The sequence below is a fragment of the Podarcis bocagei genome (genome assembly GCF_964188305.1).
Source record: "Podarcis bocagei genome assembly, chromosome: 5".
Classification (NCBI taxonomy): Eukaryota; Metazoa; Chordata; class Lepidosauria; order Squamata; family Lacertidae; genus Podarcis; species Podarcis bocagei.
In genome coordinates, this window is record NC_138129.1 from 79,768,173 (window position 1) to 79,790,888 (window position 22,716).

Consider the following 22,716-nt stretch of genomic DNA (forward strand, 5'->3'; position numbering starts at 1 on the left):
CTTCGCCGGTCTAGCTGATAAGACGTAGGGCTGCATGCGGCAGTTTGAAATGGGAAACTGTAACTCAATAAAGACTTTTATAAAGTGAACGCTGGCTAGCGTGATCCTCTGTGAGCTAGGATCTGGAAGCAGCCCAGACAGTATGTAACCTGAGGTACCACTGTAAATTGATGAGATTCAGGACTGCGGCCTGACTCTCTGTTATTTAAAAGGAAGCCGATTCAACGCGCTAGGTTTGTTTTCAGATTTAATTTAATGAAATTTAGTCTTCTTCTGCTTTCGTACAGGTTCCCGTCCCCACTAACTGCAGCAGTCCGAGTCTCTCCTCTCTTCTGAACTGTCTCTCATCTTGTAATCTTCGGCAGCGTCCCATTATTCTTTTCAAGTTGGGTGGCACTCTTCATTCCAACCATCCTAAGGTGGGGAGAAAAAGATGTAATCATTGCCCTGTGCACACACAATGGACATAAAATGTGACCAATGGCCAAAATAATGCACTAACTGCAGGTATCCTGCCTCCTTCCAGCTTGCATGTCCTACGGTCAATAACCAGTGCCAGATTTATGTATAAGCTAAACAAGCTATAGCTTAGGGCCCCACTCTCTTGGGGGCCCCCCAAAAAAATTAAAGGGTAAAAAAACTGGATGTACATTTCCAAAATACAGTGGTACATCGGGTTAAGAACTTAATTCGTTCTTGAGGACTGTTCTTAACCTGAGGTACCACTTTAGCTAATAGGGCCTCCCGCTGCCGCCACACAATTTCTGTTCTCATCCTGAAGCAAAGTTCTTAACCCGAGGTACTATTTTTGGGTTAGCAGAGTCTGTAACCCGAAGCATCTGTAACCTGAAGTTTCTGTAACCCGAGGTACCACTGTATAAGATCGAAAACAAATAAAATAAAACCTACATACAGCAACAGTGTTTTGTGTTGTGTAGGCTCCTATGATGTACATATTTTGTTATGTGCAAATGGCTTTAGATACCTATTAGGTCCATGAATTACCATATAGCATATATTCAACACAAAAAAACAGTGACAATTTGTTGTTGACAAAGAACAGGGCCCCATTACCTTCAGTAGCTTAAAAGGTAAAGGTAAAGGACCCCTGATAGTTAAGTCCAGTCACAGATGACTCGGGTTGTGGCGTCATCTTGCTTTACAGGCCAAGGGAGTCTGCAGACAGTTTTTCTGGGTCATGTGGCCAGCATGACTAAGCCGCTTCTGGCGAAACCAGAGCAGCGCACAGAAACGCCGTTTACTTTCCCGCCGGAGTGGTACCTATTTATCTACTTGCACTTTGATGTGCTTTCAAACTGCTAGGTTGGCAGGAGCTGGGACCGTGGCAGATTTGCCATAAAGTACTTGCATTATTGCTGTGCATGTATATTAGACCAGAATAATACTTAGGTTGCAATTCTATACCCACTTACCTGGGAGCAAGTCCTATTGAGCTCAATGTGATTTACTTCTGAGTAGATTTGCACAGGATTGTACTGTTACAGTGTTGCCGTTTTTCAATGATTCTCTCTCACACAAGCTCAGTAAATCTTTGCAAACCCTATTTTAAAAACCCTGTGTTACATATTTTTAATCCTCAATTGCATGTGGGAGTCTGATGTTGGGAGCTAGCCGCTAAACATAGCTGAAGTGAAATCTGAAATGGAGATTTCACCCCTCACAGCTTATTCTCCTGGCGATAATGTTCCTGTCTTCCTTAACAACACCCAGGGGCTGGAGCAGTCATTTATTTATTTTTTCTTTTATACTAAGAAGTTACCAGTTTAAAATTTCCCAAAAGGAAGCTGTCGCAAGTGACTGTCATTTCTTGGCTGAGCTTTTCATCTTACAGGATGCATGGTTCTTTTTTTAAAGCATGTATTTCCAATACCTAGAGCCTGGCAACATTACAAAAAACAAATCTGTGTCACCTTTAATATTCTTGTGCTGACCTCTCAGATCTTGAACAATAGAGGATAGACTGCATTCACTTCTGATCAACACTGGCGGCTGCCTAATATGGGGTGGGGCTCGTCTTTTCCTAAATGTTTATGGTTCAATTATCAGAAGTACTGAAAGCCTCCTTATTGATTGGAAGGGGCAAGTTAGTTAAGATCTTCTCGTTAAACTGCTGATTTACCATTTATTAGCACCTGGGTTTTCTAGAACAGAAGACACCTATCACAGCAGGCAGGGACACAGCGCTCTGGATAACCTGTTTTATTCAGCATTCGTCTGGATCTGCCTGCACAAAATTACACTGTCATTAGACCTACACTCCAGCTGTTATTGAGCAATTTACAGTGGTGCCTCGTAAGACGAAATTAATTCGTTCCGCGAGTTTTTTCGTCTAGCGAATTTTTCGTCTTGCGAATCACAAATTCCCATAGGAATGCATTGAAAATCAATTAATGCGTTCCTATGGTCAAAAAAAGTCCAAACAAAGCCAAATTTGGTACAAAAAGAGTTTATTAAGTGCTCTTTAAAGTCACACATACTGTAAAGAGCATTTCAAAAATTGAAGGAACAATAATTTAAGTTTCTAAACATGACAGAAAAACATTTAAAAATCAACAAATGTACAGTACATTTTCTAAGACTCTGGGAGACAACTCGAAGAAGGTTCCTCTTCCACTCTTTGCTTCTTGCTGAAAAACCTGTCCATGGTCTGCTGCTTCATCCACCTTTTCAGCACCTCCCTGAAAGGCGACATGACCCTCGTATCAAAAGTGTCAGGTCCTTGTCAGGGTGGTGCCGCTGTGCAAAAGCCTGCACATCTTTCCACTTCTGGCAAATGTCCCTCATTTCTTTGGAGGACAGCCGTTCCTCAGTTGCTTCCTCCTCTTCCAGCGAGGCCTGCTCCTGCGCAGCCTCTGCCTGCAGTTCGACCAGCTCCTGGGTGGTCAGCTCGTGGTCGTGCTCCTCCACCAGCTCGCTGATGTCCTCCTCTGTGACCTCCAGGCCCATGGTCCTCCCCAAGGCAACAATGTCCTGCACCACTGTTGACTCTGGTGCATCAGAGTCACTTGGTGCCACACAGTCCGGCCACAGGCTGCGCCAAGCGCAATTCAAATTTCTCTGGCTGATCCCGTTCCAGGCCATGGTGATCATCTTCAAGCAGGTGACGATGTCGAAGTGGTCCTTCCAGAATTCCCACAGGGTGATGGTGGTGCAACCAGCCACCTCGAAGCATCGCCTGGAAAGCTCCTTGGTGTAGAGTTTTTTGAAATTGTCGATGACCTGCTGATCCATCGGCTGGAGCAGTGGCGTGGTGTTAGGCGGCAGGAACATGATGTTGATGAAGCTGAACTCCTCCAACAAGTCCTCCTCAAGGCCTTTAGGATGAGCAGGAGCATTGTCCATCAGAAGCAAAGCCTTCAGCGGCAGGTCATTGTCCAGCAGGTACTGTTTGACAGCAGGGCCAAAAGCATGATTGACCCAGTCCACAAACAGCACACGTATGACCCAAGCCTTGCTGTTGGATCGCCACATGACACTCAGCCACTCCTTGTTGACCTTGTGTTTCTTGGAGGCCCGTGGGTTCTCCGAGTGGTATACCAGCAGGGGCTTGATCTTCAGGTCACCGCTTGCGTTGGCACAGAACAGCAGGGTCAGACAGTCCTTCATGGGCTTGTGGCCAGGCAACTTGGCCTCCTCCTGTGTGATGAAAGTCCTTTTGGGCATCCTCTTCCAAAACAGCCCGGTCTCGTCGCAGTTGAAGGCCTGCTGTGGAACGTAGCCCTACATTTTCACAACCTCCAGGAACTCTGCTGCAAAGTCTTCAGCCGCAGAAACATCAGAACTGGCAGCCTCTCCATGCCAGAAAAACACACACAAGCTTCCAGATTCTTGCAAACCCCTCCCCAACTGTTCCCCCAGCCACCCAGCACACAGAAATTCAAATCCAGAATTTTTTTAAAAAACAGCAGAGTGGCCCAATGGTCACAAAAAAACATAAAAAGGAAGAAAAAAAAAAACAAGCTTCCAGATTCTTGCAAACCCCTCCCCAACACCAAGTCCTTGAATTCCAAACACCCCAACCCAAAATCCAACCCCCCCAAAAAAAGTTTTAAAAGCTTAACTTACCAAATGGCTGCAAAAGAAGTTTTGGAAAAGCTTCAAAAATCACCAAAGTCTTTAAAAACCTCAAAAAAGGCTACTATGTACACTGCATTCTATGAGTTGCTCCTCGAAGTCAAGTCGCAACTGTATTAACAGTGTTAAGAAAAAGGAAACAAACTTGCAAGACATTTTCGTCTTGCGAAGCAAGCCCATAGGGAAATTCGTCTTGCGAAGCAACTCAAAAACGGAAAACTCTTTCGTCTAGCAAGTTTTTTGTCTTGCGAGGCATTCGTCTTGCGGGGCACCACTGTATTTTGATTTGTTTAGGGGGCAGTTATATGGCAACAAGCATTTGTCCTGATCTGCTTGCAGGGTGCTTACACCTCTTCCCGGTAACAATTTATTTATTACTGATTTCTAAAAATATTTATATACCAGTGCATCATAAAACATGTATCACAGCGGTTTACAAGAATATGAAAAAAAAACCATAAACGCAAACAATAAAATCATGAAAAGCTAAAAGCAAGTTAAAAGTAAAAAGAAACCAAATGCTCCATAGTATAATTATGCAAATCTATGAAGGACTTCCTTTTCTGTCTCTCCTGGATCTTCTAACATTCAGCTTTATTGACTGGCCCTGGGTTCTAATTTTATGAGAATAATAGAGAATCACAGAATAGGAATGGACCCTGAGGATCAACAAGGGTTTCCCAAACTTTGGCCTCCAGCTGTTTTTGTACTACAGTTCCCATCATCCCTGATTACTGACCCTGCTAGCTGGGGATAATGGGAGTTGTAGTCCAAAAACAGATGGAGACCTAAGTTTGGGAAACTCCCTGCAAGGCAGGAATATTCAGCTGTCCCTTATGGGGACCAAACTTACAACCTTGGCATGATCAACACCATGTTCTAACCGAGCTATTCCTGAGAGAGGGAGAATAACAGAATCTGGAATTTCTTTTTGTTAAATTTTGTTTAACGCTTGTTTAAATTTCATTCCATAACTGCACAAAACGATATTTACACAAAATGCAAACGTTAAATTACATAATTCACTAATGACACATCCAGTATGTTCCTACCAACACTTTTTACATTCCCTCAAGAGATGAAAATGATTCCTTTCTCTTTCACGTAATCCTTTCTCTTTCATTTATGGTTTGCAATCGGGGCCAACTCCAGCTTCCTCCTCTGAATGGGAAATCATTCAAGGAGTCAGGCATAAGTTTAGAAGTTGACTCATTTCAATGTACATGAGCCTCTGATCAGCAACATGAAGAGATAGCCTTTGAAGAATGGGGCTGAGTCATGCGTGATATTAGTCACAAAGGCTGAGATGGGGGTGGGGAATCTATGTGAGCTGAAAACAAGGATTTGGGTGGAATTTTTTTTTTTAAAGCACCTTTGAGAGAGGAGACATTGATACCATATCACATTACCACAGTTTGAATTTGAAAGAAAAAGTAGGCTTAGTAACTTTGACTGTTATTATATACTCCAGGCTTCCTCAACCTCTGCCCTCCAGATGTTTTTGGCCTACAACTCCCATGATCCCTAGCTAGCAGTACCAGTGGTCAGGGATGATGGGAATTGTAGTCTCAAAACATCTGGAGGGCCGAGATTGAGGAAGCCTGATATACTGTATTTTTCGCTCTATAAAACACCAGACCACAAGACGCACCTAGTTTTTGGAGGAGGAAAACAAGAAAAAAAATATTCTGAATCTCAGAAGCCAGAACAGCAAGAGGGATCGCTGCGCAGCGAAAGCAGCAATCCCTCTTGCTGTTCTGGCTTCTGGGATAGCTGCACAGCCTGCATTCGCTCCATATGACGCACACACATTTCCCCTTACTTTTTAGGAATGAGTCTTATAGAGCAAAAAATACGGTACTCTGTTCTCTCTCTCTCTCTTTCTCTCTCAAATGACTTAGATTTGATTATGGCTTTATTATTATTTATTAAATTCGTATACTGTCCTTCAACCAAAGATCTCGGGGCGGTTCACAACATAAAAATACAATAAAAGAAACACAAAACACATAATAAATATAAGAACAAAAGCAAACTAATAATCCCGCTCCCCAACACATTTAAAAGGATTTCAGATGTTAACCGGCCAAAGATCTGGTTGAAGAGGAACGTTTTTGCCTGGCGCCTAAAGATGTGTAATGAAGGCACCAGTTGAACATTCCTGGGAAGTGCATTCCATAAACAGGGAGCCACCACAGAAAAGGCCCTTTCTCGTGTTGCCACCCTCCAGATCTCGCATGGAGAAGGCACAAAAGAGGACTTCAAATGATGAGGGCAGAATCTGGGTCGGTTCATGTGGAGAGAGGCAGTCCTTGAGGTATTGCGGTCCTAAGCCGTTTATCTGATTTGTTTCCTTTTGCCTGTCAGCCACACTGAGAGCATTTATTTATTTATTTATTTATTTATTTATTTATTTATTTGTCAGTCAATCATCTTGTGTACCAACCTTCATTGCAAAGCAATAACTTTTGCTTTTGGGCAGCACAGACAGCTTGTAAATAAATGATGGGAAAAAATGTGTTTTCTAAAATTTCTTTCGCTTTTATTTTACCATGTCATATGATGCTGTTAGCCACTTAGGGTGTTATGCGTGGAAATGGAGCATATAAATTTAACAAATACACAAAAGAGAATCTCTCCGATAACTAATTATGAAACACAAATATTAATCTGGCGGTAATCCTAAGCACACTAATAAATATAGCTAGCCTATTGAGTTTGATGAAACTTCTGAGTAAACATGCTTAGAACTGCACTTATTATATAGTACATAGAACAGATTCCAAACTGGCTCTGTAAATTTAGACCTGACAGGGAGGAATAATGGTCAAGAAAACATATGAGCCCTGGTCTAAGAAGAAAGGCGGGATATGAATTTAAAAATAAAATATAGTGGATTTGACTCAGAACGAATCAGCGTCCTGTGTCCTTCTGCTGGACCAGGACTACAGTCAGCTTCTATGTTTTTGGGCTGACTTTTAGCAATTCACTGACTCTCTCTCTAACCCACCTGTTGTCAAGATAAAATTGGGGAGTGGTCTATATGTGTACTTTCCTCTCATCCTTTAGTGGAAGGGCTTAATAAAAATGTGATAATGAAGTTTTAAAAATGTGTTTGTATGCATACTGTTAGTGGGGGAAACATTGTCCTTAACAGTAGGAGAATCATTTATTTTCTGGTACAGCTGCCTTCAAGGAAGGAAATCCTAGGACCATTAGGCTTTCCTTGTACATAGTGCATACTTTCCTGAACATATGGCATAAACTGAAAAGAGCTGAAAATAAACCGCTGCAACTTGCAAAAGCCCTATGGCTCAGTGCGCTGACATTCTTTATTTCACCCTTAGTAGAAAACATTTGCCAAACAGAAAACAACACGTCGTGTTTGTATTATGATGGAACGCTTCGTTTTCAGTATGGACACGATCCAAGCTAAGCACCTTTAACGTTCCAATGATTTCAATTGGAAATATATTAAAACATGCACTTAATTCTTCCACTGAGGGCAACGGTGCTTAATAGTGATATATATGAGGATGGAGGAACCTTGCAGGAAGAATGGGATATAAATGTGATTTTAATGTGAGGTGTGTCTATGAAAATATTCAGGCACTCCTAGTAAACATAGTTTCAGCCCCATACTTTCTGGCGGACTGTCTCGCCAGAGTGGTGCATGCTCTACTTATCTCCCGCTTGGACTACTGCAATGTGCTCTACGTGGGGCTACCTTTGAAGGTGACCCGGAAACTGCAACTAATCCAGAATGCGGCAGCTAGACTGGTGACTGGGACTGGCCGCCGGGACCATATAACACTGGACCTGAGAGATCTGCATTGGCTCCCAGTACGTTTCCGAGCACAATTCAAAGTGTTGGTGCTAACCTTTAAAGCCCCAAATGGCCTCGGCCCAGTATACCTGAAGAAGTGTCTCCACCCCCATCGTTCAGCCCGGACACTGAGATCCAGCGCCGAGGGCCTTCTGGCGGTTCCCTCATTGCGAGAAGTGAGGTTACAGGGAACCAGACAGGTGTCGCCCACCCTGTGGAACACCCTCCCTTCAGATGTGAAGGAAATAAGCAGCTATCCTATCTTTAAAAGACATCTGAAGGCAGCCCTGTTCAGGGAAGTTTTTAATATTTAATGCTGTACTGTTTTTAACATTTGATTGGGAGCCGCCCAGAATGGCTGGGGAAACTCAGCCACTTGGGCGGGGTATAAATAATAAATTATTATTATTATATATAGTAGCTTATTTCTTTTACATTGTCTAAACGGTGTTATTTTTTGGGGTGTCATGCTATCCAGGGCTGGGCAGTGCTCCCAAGATCAACACGACACAGGAACAGTGGAATTTCCCAGCCTTTTGTGCTGGTAGCCACACCATCTTAATACAAAATATTTTTAAGCTCCTGCTTACTTACAGATATTTTTTGAATGGTCTATGAAGCTGTGGAAATACCCTAGACTAGCAAAAAAAGAGGAAATGCGAAGGCATTTCCAAGTGGGAAAGAAAATTTCAACTCCTTTGCAGAACCGTTTGTTTGAATCCACTGAATGTTTATTGAGGCCTTTCTGCAACCAGCTTTTATTTTGATCCGATCTCTCTGCTGCTAGCAATACTCCCTTTCTCCAAAGGCCCCCCACTGTGGAGCTAAGGCTTGGACTTTTGCCTCAGTTCGGTTTTCAGATACACAATAGGAAAGGGAAAAGAAAGGGGATTTTCCCTCCTTTTCTTTTCAGCCTGCTGAGTAAACATTCATCAGCAGGAATTCTGCAGGAAACACTGGAGCTCTGGGGTTTTCTGGGGTCACCTGGTTCTGAACATCTAGCACCTCTGAACATAGATAATAAATCATAGAATTGTGTGGGTGGAAGGGACAACAAGCGTCATCTAGTCCAGCCCCCCTGTCATACAGAAATATTTTGCCCAATGTGGGTCTCGAACCCACAACCCTGAGGTTAAGTCAGGCTCATGCTCTACCGACTGAGCTATCTGGGTGGGCAGTCTCATGCTGGTGTGCTGCTGCTTATATCAGCTCAGCCGTTTGGTGTGTTGGCAAATGCTGATAATCCAACCCAGGAGCTGGATGAATTGCCAGATCGCTCGCTCATAGAAAGAAAAAGGGGAAACCCAAAAGGAGCCATAAAATGGGAGAGGAAGAGAAGAAGAGTTTGGATTTGATATCCCGCTTTATCACTTCCCGAAGGAGTCTCAAAGCGCTAACATTCTCCTTTCCCTTCCTCCCCCACAACAAACACTCTGTAAGGTGAGTGGGGCTGAGAGACTTCAAAGAAGTGTGACTATCCCAAGGTCACCCAGCAGCTGCATGTGGAGGAGTAGGGAAGCGAACCCAGTTCCCCTGATTATGAGTCTACAGCTCTTAATAATAATAATAATAATAATAATAATAATAATAATAATAATAATTTATTATTTATACCCTGCCCACTCTGGGCGGCTTCCAAAAGAATATTAAAATACTATGATACATCAAACATTAAAAGCCTCCCTAAACAGGGCTGCCTTCAGATGTTTTCTAAAAGTCAGGTAGTTGTTGTTCTCTTTGACATCTGGCGGGAGGGCGTTCCACAAGGAAGGCACCACTACCGAGAAGGCCCTCTGCCTGGTTCCCTGTAACTTGGCTTCTCGCAGTGAGGGAACCGCCAGAAGGCCCTCGGAGCTGGACCTCAGTGTCCGGGTAGAACGATGGAGGTGGAGACGCTCCTTCAGGTATACTGGACCGAGGCCGTTTAGGGCTTTAAAGGTCAGCACCAACACCAACTCTTAACCACTACACCACACTGGAGGTTTACAGAGAGGTCCTCAAGGGTCTCTCTGAAGATATGCAGCCCAGAGTCAGGCAGCAGAGGGTGTTTCTAGATGCTGAGCGCATGATCCAGGAGAAGCCAAGCGCTTTGATTTCGATAGAAGAGTTAAGCCAAGCATCACCTCTCTCCCACAATCCTATGTGCATGTTATGTACTGAGTTGAATAGGATCCAAAATGCAGCAGTCTGATTGGTCCTAGAACAATAGGATCCAGAATGCAGCAGTCTGATTGGTCCTAGAACAATAGGATTCAGAATGCAACAGTCTGATTGGTCCTAGAACAATGCAGCAGTCTGATTGGTCCGCAGGAGCCACCCAATCCAGCTCCAGGTGGAAGTGAATCCGCAACCTGATTGGCCTACAGGAGAATCCCGGAATTAGCCAATCACGTGCAGCCCATTGTGTAAATAATGTATATAAAGCAGATATTGTGGGGGAACTTCCATTCCTCCTCACCACTATGAGCTGAATAAAGAGCATGAAATCCACTCTTGAGTATATTTCAGTGCAGGTTCACCAAACTCAGTTCAGTTCCATTTGGATAGCTGCTCCAGAAGGTTAGGTTGAGAGGGTGACTGGCCCCAGGTTACCCAGTGAGCTTCATTTCATGGCTGAGTGGGGATTTGAACCCAGCTCTCCCAGGTCCCAGTCCAACACTCGAACCATTATGTCACACGGGCTCATGCTACACAGCAGTGACTCAGCCAACTAAGCAACACAGCCCAACCATGGCCTCAGCTACTGACTCCAACTCCCATCATCCCTGACAACGGGCCATGCTGACTGGGGCAGATGGTAGTTGTAGTCCAACAACACTGGGAGGGCACAGGTTTGGCTAACCCTGACATGCTGTTGCCACGCTGGTTTTGCTGCATGGCATGATCAGCTTGCAATCATTCCACTCTCCCTCCATAAACCCACACAAGATCCCGTCAGGTTAGGGGAAACTGCTGCAGTTGCTAATTTTAAAGGCTGGGAAGCAGGGAAGGATAGGAGAAGGGGCTCAGGTCTGAAGATAGAGGCTGGGAAAAAAGCTTTTTTAAATTTTAAATGTTTTAAAATATATATGGAATTTGCCATTAGTTCATCAGCACCATCTAGTGCCACATTTGTATAATGCACTTAAAACATGATATTTGCAGCTGCATAGCTGAGTCCACAATTTGGGAATCCAAAGTCAGCACTACTGCATGTGGCACAAGCACTTCCTAAAAAAACAAACCCAAAGTTAACGCACCTGGGAAAATAGCCAGTAAGCCATATGTTATTATAGGTTGGAGCGGTTAAGGAAGATGCAAAAGGAACTTGTTTTATGAGTGGCAGCAACTGTGGAAGAAGTGAGGAGGACAGAGTGTGCACCGATGTTATTTCCTGGAAATAGATATCAGATTTAACAAGGAAATCATCGCTAAATGCTGGCAGCGTCTCTTGTTTGTCCAAGGCTCAGGGAATTGTGCGCCTCCCGCCTCCATGCTAGATTCAACTTGAGCCATATAGCACAAGAATGCATAGTTTATAAATATCATTTCTTTTTTGTTTTGTTTTTAATATTAACTCTTCCTCAAACTTCTGCACAGCAGTATCTTGGAGAGGATCCAAGGTGCTTGAGAACAGCAGGCGAGCCTAGCCTGATATGAGTTCTGCATTATTTTTTCAAGTGCTTAGTTGACAACAATTTAAATAGAAGCTTGCTCTTTGGGTCAAATAAGAACTTGGCATACAGCAAGACCAGATATTCTGCACTGAGAAGGAACTAAATAAAGGAATCACACAACACCAGGAAGATTGGATTTTGACACAGTCAGGGCTGACACCAGACATCAGGGGACTAATAATAATAGTAATAGTAACAACAACAACAACAACAACAACAACAACAACAACAACAACAACAACAACAACAACAACAACAACAGAAGATGATAAAAAAATTCCTTCCTGTAGCACCTTAAAGACCAACTAAGTTAGTTCTTGGTATAAGCTTTCGTGTGCATGCACACTTCTTCAGATACACTGAGGAAGAAGATGATGATGAAGAAGAAGAAGAAGAAGAAGAAGAAGAAGAGGAAGAAGAAGAAGAAGAAGAAGAAGAAGAAGAAGAAGAAGAGGAAGAAGAAGAGGAAGAAGAAGAAGAAGAGGAAGAAGAAGAAGAAGAAGAAGAAGAAGAAGAAGAAGAAGAAGAAGAAGAAGAAGAAGAAGAAGAAGAAGAAGAAGTAGTTGTATTCTGTCCATCTGACTGTCACTCTGGACGGCTTCTAACAGAATATAAAAGAGCACATGCTACATCAGACATTAAAAACTTCCCGATACAGGGCTACCTTCAGATGTCTACAGAAGTTGCATAACTGGTTATTTGTTTGACATCTGACGGGAGGTCATTCCACAGGGCGGGCACCACTGCTGAGCAGGCCCTCTGCCTGGTTCCCTGCAACTTCGCTTCTCGCAATGAGGGAACCGCCAGAAAGTCCACCCTCAGAGATGCTCCTTCAGGTATACAGGGCCACAGCCGTTTAGGTTACAAAGGTCAGAGCAGTGCTCCCAATGAGACGCCACCCCACCCCACCCCCCTCCACAGTGGTGGCTCATCTTGTTTCGTCACCTGAGGCATAATGAGAATGGCTCCCCTGCCCCACCACCGCACCCCTCCCCACTCCCACTGTTCGCTCCACCACTTCCACCACAACTAGAATGTGTCCCTCTCTTGTAAACTTGAGAAGGGGGCATCAAGAGAAGGGGCTTTCCGCAAGGCCTTCCACTCGTCTTCCCCTCCCCTGGAATGGGGGAGAAGAGTGGCAACGCCACATGCCAGAACACCCTCCTCTCACAGAAACTCAGTAAGAATTTCGGACATCTTTCCGGTAATCCGATGTTTCGTTGCTAAAGAACTTAGTCATCGACCTCCTTCAGGTTTAACAAACTGAAGGACATCATCCTCTTTGTATGCTTCCCCCGATGGAAGCATGCAGATGGGGACAGATATACCCCTGCTTAAAGTCCTTTACATACTGTCTTCTCTTGTGTATTATTTACTACAAAGCTTGGTGACCAAGATCTTTAGCGACAAAACTTCAGATTACCGGAACAAAGTCCAAGCACTGAATATCACAAGTGGATTCTTTATTACTGGGTTTGCAATTGTTCAAGATAAAATCTATTTTTGAAAGTGGAGAAATGAGCACTGAACCACTGCTGTATTCCAAGCAAACTCTTTATTTACTGCGTTTGCTATTGTTTAAGATAAAACCGATTTGGGAAGGAAACTACTTTTGCCATTTTTATGGACGTTTATTGTTTGTTTACAGATAGCTGCCTTGGTGATATTATCTTGTGCTGATTGCAGTAGTCATCGTATCTCTCCACCCCCCCCCTTCATTGTTTTATTGTTAGGAGCCAGCAAGGGTCACAACTGATGGTGGGCTCCCAGCATGCGATTTGCTGAACTGCACACCTGCCATATATAACGCAAACTGGGAGGAAGCTGCAATTTCCCTGTATAGGAAAGTTTTTAATGTTTGATGTTTTATTGTGTTTTTAATATTTTGTTGGGAGCCCAACAAAACCATCACCACCAACAACAATAAATTGTATTTCAATAATAATTTTCTATAAAAATATATAATATATAATTATGAAAATAATTATAATATAATTATAATATTGCATCTGTTTCTGCCCTAAATTCAGCTAGGTGCAAAGTAAGTCCTGAACATATTGTTGTAGGTGCTGCCTACTCAAATGCCAAGAGATGCAGGGGCAGATAGCGCAGACTAGGAAGAACTTGATGCCGCCGAGAGCTGTTTGACAGTGGAATGGTCTCCCTTGGGAGGTGGTGGACTCTCCCTCATTGGAGGTTTTTAAGCAGAGGTTGGATGGACATCTGTCATGGATGCTTTAGCTGAGACTTCTGCATTGCAGGGGGGTTGGTCTAGGGTTTCCATACGTCCAGAATTTCCCAGACATAGCCAGGATTCTGCCATCGCTAGCAGTTTCCGGGCGGGAATCTGCATGTATGGCAGCCCATGTCAGCAGTGTGGATCTTGGCGATTTCCCATTAAAAACACTGTATTTTTTGCTCTATAGGACGCACCTGACCATAGGACGCACCTTGTTTTAGAGGGGGAGAACAAGGAAAAAAATTCTCCCCCTCTCTGCACAGCGCCGCTTCAGCAAGGCGGCAGGAGAAACAGAGCCCCTTCCATTTCTCCTCCCGCTTAGCTGAAGGGGTGCCTAGGTTGGACCAATTGACCCAACTCTATGATTCTATGATAGGGTGCCTGGATTCGAAGCCGGAGGATGCAGCTATCCCTTTACATTTTTTGACACTTCTTTGCCTTTGGGGGCCAAAGGAGATAAAGCAGTTGCAGTATATAGGCCTTTCTCTCTCTCTGGCCCATTGCACAAGGGCTAGACTCCAGGCATGTCGCACAATAAGCGAGGGAGTTGGCAAGGACTGAGCAAGACAAGGTGTGGCTGCTTTATTTCCTCCCACATCAGGAGATTCAGTTACTTAGGGACAGCTTTCAGACTACGCTGAAAGCAAAGGGGGAAATAAGCAGGATGTTCAGGAGTCAGGAAGTCAGGGCTTCAATGTTCTGCGTGTTGCTTAACATCCCTCACTATGATTAGCAGAAATACACACACACACACACACACACACACACACACACACACACGGAAATATCCTTAGTTCACAAGGTCAATCTGTCTTGCCAAATTAGGGCTTCTTTGGCACAGGGTTTTGTAAAGAGATTTCATTCTCTTTAAGCTCAGAGCATACATGGTTTGTGGCCATTTCCTGGAACCGCTAGCTTTCAATGAAGGCAGGGGTCTGTGACCTCTGCAGATCCAGGGACATATTTACCGAAGGGAAAAAACCTAAGAAACTGTTGTGCGCACCACAAAATACCCATTTCACCAACAGGGAGAAAATGGCAATGTTCAGAACGTTTTCCCCTCAACCCAGACCCAGGCAGAACGCCGATAAAAATAAAATGCACAGGGTTGGTGGGTGGAATCAGACAACATCCTGCCAAAAACAAGCAACAAACAACTCCACACCCAAAGCCATTTAAAAAAAGGGGGTGTGCAAGACAGAAGGACGGCCATCTGACATGAATGCTTTGGCCTAGATTCCAGCATTGCAGAGGGTTGAATACATAATCCTTGGGACCCCTTCTATAGGGCCTCAACAGATGCCATGGTCTGAGAACGCCATGGTGCCCAGGGGCATATTTGGGACCCCAGATGTAGGAGTTGATGACCTCAGTTTGAAAAATCCCCCACAGGATAACATTGCTGGCATTATTTACAATTTCTGGGACCATGGGAGCTCATTAAACTTCAATCCCAGGGACCTGTAAGCTAATCTCTCCCACTCTGAGTGGGAAAATCCCTACTGATTTCCATCTCTTCTACTTTAAATCCTGTTCTTTTAAGTGCAGCCATTGTTCTGGTTACTTTAATCTTTGCAGGGATTTCCAGTGCAATGTTATATTACCAAATAAGGTAGGAATCTGCTTGTTTTGGCTACTCAAAACTACAGGAGATGTTGGAGATGACTGACTGAATCTCCAGTCTAAATCTTTGTAAAGAGCAGGGGCAGGAAGGCCTGATGAGGACTGAGACTACAATGCTGGGAGAATTTTGTGGGGACCATTTTCCTGAAGAAAACCACCCCTCTGGGGCTGCTATTTGCCCTGTTAAGGGGCAGCGTACAATACAAACATGAAAGTTTTCCTCCATTGCCATAGACGTGACCCTAATCTTCCCATAGATACTTTCCCCAGACTTTTAAAGGCAAAAGAGATACACATCCATAGTGTTTCCTTTAGTTTGGCTCTCAGCTCAGCTCTCTGCCGGTTAATGAAGGTAAAGTCTGAGCTTAGATTTAGGGCCTCACAGGTAGTATTTGCTAGCAATGGCTATGTCAAAAAACTACAGAAGAAAATAATATAGATTGGCCTGCACCTTCTACAGCACCCCTGGTTTTTTGCTTGTTTGTTTTTCAATTCCCAACAGGCAGCAAAGCAAGGTGACTTCTAGATACCTTGGTGTGGGCCACCATCCATGGTTGGTCAGGTGTGCTTGGTTTGGTGAGGAGGAGTCTTATAACTTGTGCAGACCTATCAGAAATCGTTGAAGAAAACTAGACGGACAGGCTCATACCCTGCAAGTGTCCCAGAAAAACTGGGACATCCCGTTCCCACCCCCACAAGAGCATGGTGGCCATTTGGGGCACCATGATCTCACCCCAAGATTTCTCCCCGAAAGAGCGCTACTTTCAGGGCCGCGATCTCACACCACGCCTCAAAATGTCTGTTTTGGGGTGCTGTGTGAGCATGCTCCCTCAAAGCATGTACTTTGGGCTCTGTGATCTCTTGCGGGTCATGTGCCTCTCATGGGAGCACCAACGGGAAGACACGCAACCTGGTTTGGGGACTCAAAATGTTGGCAGGTATGCATTCTGCTTGTCCTCTTCCTTGTCTGTCTTTCTTTGGCCAAAGTTGTTGAGCCAAAAAATCAACACTTCTGATATGGGCTGCTGTAGGCCTGGATTTTCATGGACACTTTAGCCGCTATTTGATACTTTGCCCGGACGCCATTTTTGACGGACGAATCCTGACTATGTATGGCAGCCCTATCAGAATTCTCAAAGCCAGAAAGATTATCGACCATGCCTTCTATTTCACTTTGTATTTATTTTGCCCCACTGCTGGAGCAGCAGCCAATGTTTCATCCATAAGCACATGTCTGTTCAAAGTTCACAGAAGTTTCCTGTTCCCTCCTCTCCTCTGCAGCCAAGCTGTACCTCCTATCCTAGGGGTCAAGGGCCCCTCCTGGGCAATGTAGGATGGGCTGCAAGAGGCTTCTGCAGGAGCAGAAAATAACCTAGTATTGGATTGAGTGAAGACTGATTTGGGGGCAATTCCCTCTTCACCCAGCAGCGCACTGTACCTTGTTCCACACTGTCCAGTAGACCACACTGAGAAGTTTTCAATGGGCTGCAAGAGGCAGGAGGGGAACAAAACGTTTCTTCCTTGAACTTCTTTAAAATAACTCATTTAAGGCTTCAAGCATGTGTCTCTTATAGCTCAAGCTCACTCATGCCTAAGCATAAAAGGTAAAAGGACCCCTGACCATTAGGTCCAGTCGTGGCCGACTCTGGGGTTGCGACGCTCATCTCGCTTGATTGGCCGAGGGAGCCGGCGTACAGCTTCCGGGTCATGTGGCCAGCATGACTAAGCCATTTCTGGTAAACCAGAGCAGCACATGGAAATGCTGTTTACCTTTCCACCGGAGTGGTACCTATTTATCTACTTGCACTTTGATGTGCTTTTGAACTGCTAGGTTGGCAGGAGCAGGGACCAAGCAATGGGAGCTCACCCCATCACGGGGATTCGAACCGCGACCTTTTGATTGGCAAGTCCTAGGCTCTGTGGTTAACCCACAGCGCCACCCGCGTCCCTATGCCTAATCATAATTCATAGTAAATAAGATCTTGTGGTGCTTTAAAGACTAAGGGTTGAATCAAGACCAAGTTAACTGAATCCACAGTGCAAATATCAATAGGGCAAGTTAGTCGTGGCTTAATTTAAATCCCACTGATTTAAATTAACTCAATTGCAGAAATTTACTGCAGCCTAAACTTTCAAAGATAAAACCGGTGCAGCAAATCTGTGGTCTTCCACCAGCAACCATTGGTCCCAGCAACCATGGCCAATGGTCATGCATGTATTGCGTGTGTGGTTTGTGTGTTAAGATGTGCCTGTTGGTTTGTCTGTTCTAAAAAAAGGAACAGAGAAAGCAACCTCCAGAAAAATGCCAGAGACAAACGACTTCTCAATTTCAATGTAGCCAACCTGCTAGGCGGAATCTGCCTGAAGAACAGCACCATCTAGCTTCACTCCTTATGGACGTCGAGAAAAAGCCTCCATTGGTTCAAAGATATTCCGATCACTTAGAACTGGTTCCTTTGTAAAGGGAAGGGGTTACCGTATATTTCGCTCTATAACACGCACCAGACCATAACACGCACGTAGTTTTTAGAGGAGGAAAACAAGAAAAAAATATTCTAAACAAAATAGTGGATATATGATTTTTGTGGTTCATGCTGTGGCCACAGACATGTGATCTGACAGTGAGTTTGGAGTAGCCCAATGCAAAAATCCTGAGGATCCATGTGGATCCATGCTTTGTAACCATGGAGGAGGGAAGGAAGGGGAACCATGGATCCTCTGCTCACGACTGCAGCAGATCCCCCCCCCGCCACCCGCAGGCATTCGCTCCATAACACGCACAGACATTTCCCCTTACTTTCTAGGAGGAAAAAAGTGAGTGTTATGGTGCAAAAAATACGGTATTTACTTTTTCCACGACTCAAGATCAGCTATAGAGAGCACAAGGAGCTGATGGAAGGGACAAGGGCACAATCACGAGAGAACTCAGAAAAACAGGCAGGGAGCAGCAAGATGTGTTTACCGCATTATGAAGGAAGCAAATAACACACACTTTAGCATAACTGGTTTTTTAGCAGAGGAGTGTTCAAGCAAAGGCGGGAATTCGTTGCCTTTCTATGTCACGCCTTGTTTTGTGTAAAAATTAAAAAAATCAATTTGCAGACTATTTTTGCTTTCAGGCAGGGGTAAAATGAAAAATCCCATGTTGGGTGAAAGCCAAGCAGTTTGTGTCTCTCTAGCCCAACTCTATGGTGTAGAGCAGACACTCTGGCCTTATCGCATTGCCCCATAATGGAAAGGATTGGATTCTGCTATCCATTGCTGCTACTACTTGAATGCAATTCATTTCTCTCTAGGCCTGTCAATAAATGGCAGGAGTATTGGCCACCAGCTGGGTTTAGACAGCCTAAAATCGTAGGTTATATATTACTGGATTATCTTCCATAAAATGAAGTATAAGCCTTCTGTGTATTAACAAAAGCATCTATGATTCACATGCTACCTGAGGTCTCTACTGTACAATGAATGTGTCACCAAAGGTTCCTTCTTTGCCTCTGTTTCATCAGCTGAGCCTTACTTTTCTTTCTCATGTTCCTGCTGGTACTAAGCGAGCCCCGAAACCTAGTAAACTCTTATTTCTGTTCACTGTCAGTCTTCTGGTGTCACGGCGGGTCTTTGCTACCCATTCGAATGAGTCAGAAGCCCACACGCCATGCGTCCTTCCTTTCATGTCATAAAAGTTCCTAGCAAGCCTCAGGCTACAAAATTTAGCTACGTGGAGAAAATGGGAAAACCAGAGTCAATGCTGCATTTCCGAGGTCAGTGGGCAACTTTGGGCAAGAGGACTGTAACAATTTTTGACATACGCACTTTTGATCGTGCAGGATGCTTGAACAGCTCGCTGTACTGAAGCAAAAATGAGGGGAGGAGATGATAAACGACCCCGTGCTTAATCTGCCACGTCAGAAATGATGTTGTGCTGCAGAAATGGTGCCTATTCTAAGATTGGGTGAATCTGTTCATTTCAATTTCTCCCCGTTTCTAATTTTTCCAGCCTGAAATTCAGTTCACCACATTTTCACACCAGTCTGATTTTTTAAAATGCAATTTAACAGCATTTGAGTTCAAAAACTCACAAAGCAATTTCCCCCAATATAATGCATGTGATGGTACACGTTACCCAGTATATGCATTTTTGTAAATGGCTGGCGGGTGGACCTGAGGGAAGCCTGCTTCCCTCAGGTCCACTCCCCAAAACCATGTCCCCCCAGGCCGCCACTGATTGGCTAGTTTGAATATCAGGTTTGGCGAAGGGCGTTAAGCGGCCATTTTGTACACATTACTTGTTCGGAGAACTGCAAAATCTGGAGAAGTGCAAATTTCAAAGAATGGCTATGTTGGTTCACATATTCTGTGAGGCGCCCTGAAATCTTATGATGAAGGGCAGTATATAAATCTGATAAAATAGATTAATAAATAAAATATTGTTCTGAAAGTGCAAATTAAGTAGATCTTCAAAGGCAAACTGAATAGAATTTCTCCCCATCTGTCATGTGTTCATATCACCATATACAACACGTGGCATATCAACACTGCATAACTGGGTAAATGGAAAAGCATTGCGGTTGAGTGGACATTATGGTCTTGGTTGCATGTCATGATAAGCAGCAAATTGTGTTGAACCATGGTTATGAATGTGCCTCTCCCTGCTATGTGGGTCCCTGCATAACTCAGACAAGCTATACCATGGCTTGCCATGTCATCTGAACCCAAACCATAGTTCGTTTGTTTCAAACAAGTGATTGCCTATGATACAGACATAAACTTTTCTGGCTTGCCACTTGTGGCTTGTTCGAAACAAACAAACATGTCTCCGTCTAGGTTCAGATGAGCTGAGAAGTCACAATTTGGCTTATTTGAGTCATATGCCCATCACACATCTGAGACAGGGAGAAAAACTGTTCAGCACTCATCTTGCTTTCAGGCCGAAGGAGCTGGTGGTTATCCGCAGACAGCTTTCTGGGTCATGTGGCCAGCATGACTAAACCACTTCTGGCGCAATGAAGCACCGTGACAGAAACCAGAGTGCATGGAAACACCGTTTACCTTTCCGCCGCAGCAGTACCTATTTATCTACTTGCATTGGCGTGCTTTCGAACAGATAGGCTGGCAGGAGCTGGGATAGAAGTGGGAGCTCACCCCATCGCGGGTATTCAAACCGCCAACCTTTTGATCGGCAAGTCCAAGAAGCTCAGTGGTTTAGACTACAGTGCCGCCCGCGTCGGCAGGGGAGCAGTATGTTCACAATTAAACCATGGTTTAAGACAAACTGGAGCTTATAGTGACCTGGGAACCAGGCCATTGGGTTCATGCAGACAAGTTATCACTTAAAGCTACCATGAACACGGGACAACTGAGCCTCAGTATCAGAAAAAATGGCTTCCCACTCTGGTTCCTGTCACGGCTAGGGCCACCCCAAAATTCAACACACATCAGTTTCAATAGCTCCTGGAATGTCTGTGGATATTAGATAAAACTGGAAATGCATGATGTATAACTAGTTAATAGAGGACGAGAGCTGTCACGACTCCACTAAATATCGAGTTCTGAGCAGATGCTTGGTTGTTTACTGCCAACTTGGAAGTACGGCTACAGCTTGACATTGAAAACGGGTGAGATTTTGCTCAGGTTTCCATTTGTTTGTTTCTTTTAAAGTGCACATTCTTTAAAATCAGCCTCCAAGAAAAAGGATGGCAGTTTATAGAAAGAATTTTAAAAGGATCTCTATCTCTATCTCTATCTCTATCTCTATCTCTATCTCTATCTCTATCTCTATCTCTATCTCTATCTCTATCTCTATCTCTATCTCTATCTATCACTTCCCAAAGCAAGGTGAAGGATGCAGTGCTCCCCACTATTTCTGCATCTGGAGTTGCCTCCAGACTGTCAATGTTTTGCAGAAAGGATTCAGTTGCACACTGGAAATTTAGGTTTGCGCAGTTGAAATGCTCTGGCACAACAAATCAACTTACAAAGAAGCAAGACATTTCTTTTGCAGTTAGGAAAGTGACAGGGAAATATAGACTAAAAAAATGTGGGCTAACCAACCAATTACAGTCATACCTCGGAAGTGGAACAGAATCTGTTCCGGAAGTCCGTTTGACTTCCAAAACCAAGGCACAGCTTCTGATTGGCTGCAGGAAACTCCTGCAGCCAATCGGAAGCCACGGAACCAACATCAGGCGTTCGGGTTCCAAAGAACGATCGCAAACCGGAACACTCACTTCTGGGTTTGTGGCCTTCAGGAGTCAAAATGTTCGACTTGCAAGGCGTTCGGGATCCAAGGTACAACTATAATGGGAAAGTGCAAAACTTCCATGCAAGCAAATCAAGATGAGTAGCCATGGTCATGTAAATACCACCCCGAAACAAATCAGAATGATTGCTCTATATAGACTGCACACTATCTAACCTCTGTGCAAGCTTTATGCAAGAAAATCTGGATGGATGCTCAAGAAAATCACCTGGAGGAGCTTGGAAGCACCTCTTTCTGGTATATGTCAAAGTAACAGGCTATTCAAAGGCAATCATGGATATCAACACCTTTGAATATAGGTGTTGCCTCACTTACATGGGGTTATATTGCCCACCTCATAAATGAAATTGCGTAAAGTGGGGAGCACCCTCTGAAAAGCCTCTGAACACCCCTTTCCCCCTGCTCACTCTTTGTGCCTATCTACAGTTCCTCTTGCGCCGCTGCTTACCTCGGGGGAAAACTGCTCTTAAGTGCTCAATCGGAGCAAACGGCAATTCGGGTTTCCTATGGATTGCCATTTGTTCCAATTTATCACTAAAGAGTGGGTTTTTCCCTGGGAAAGGAGCAGGATAACGGGAGAACCACTTACCCCTGTGCCTAGAAAGTGTGAATCAAGCAGAATATATCTGAATATTTGCCTGTCCTACCCTCCATGCACCCTTAAAAAGCACCCAGAGATCCCGAGTCTCCAAATACTTTATTTGAGTGCCATAGTTTTTGAAATTGCTCTGAGATTAAGTTGGCAATTAGGTTGGAACGGCAATGCAGTAGAATGAAACGTATTAATTGCAAAATTAAGTGTTATCGCTGCAATATTGCAACACAATACAAGACAGGGTTCTCCCAAGCCTTGAAGAATCTCTGCCTCTGTGAGAAAAAAGGCAAACATTTTAAAAGGATAATATTCTTTTGAGCTATAGGGAATTTGACAACGGGGCAACATATCTCTGTGCCCTCACTATGGCCAAAAGACTGATACTGCTGTGATGGGACAATAAATGTACAGCTCCATTTATTCAAT

General features: G+C 44.1%; 1 protein-coding gene across 5 annotated transcripts in view; it reads right to left on the bottom strand.

The window, feature by feature from the left end:
- Window positions 1–234: 234 nt before the first annotated feature.
- Window positions 235–22,716, bottom strand: part of CDC14A (cell division cycle 14A) — a 102,208-nt gene continuing 79,726 nt past the window's right edge. For all 5 annotated transcript variants that reach the window (XM_081194999.1, XM_081195001.1, XM_081194997.1 and 2 more), the window contains one exon: window positions 235–414. In XM_081194999.1, coding sequence (XP_081051125.1) covers window positions 382–414 — 33 coding nt within the window. In that variant the 3' untranslated portion in view covers window positions 235–381. The remainder of the gene's footprint in view (window positions 415–22,716) is intronic.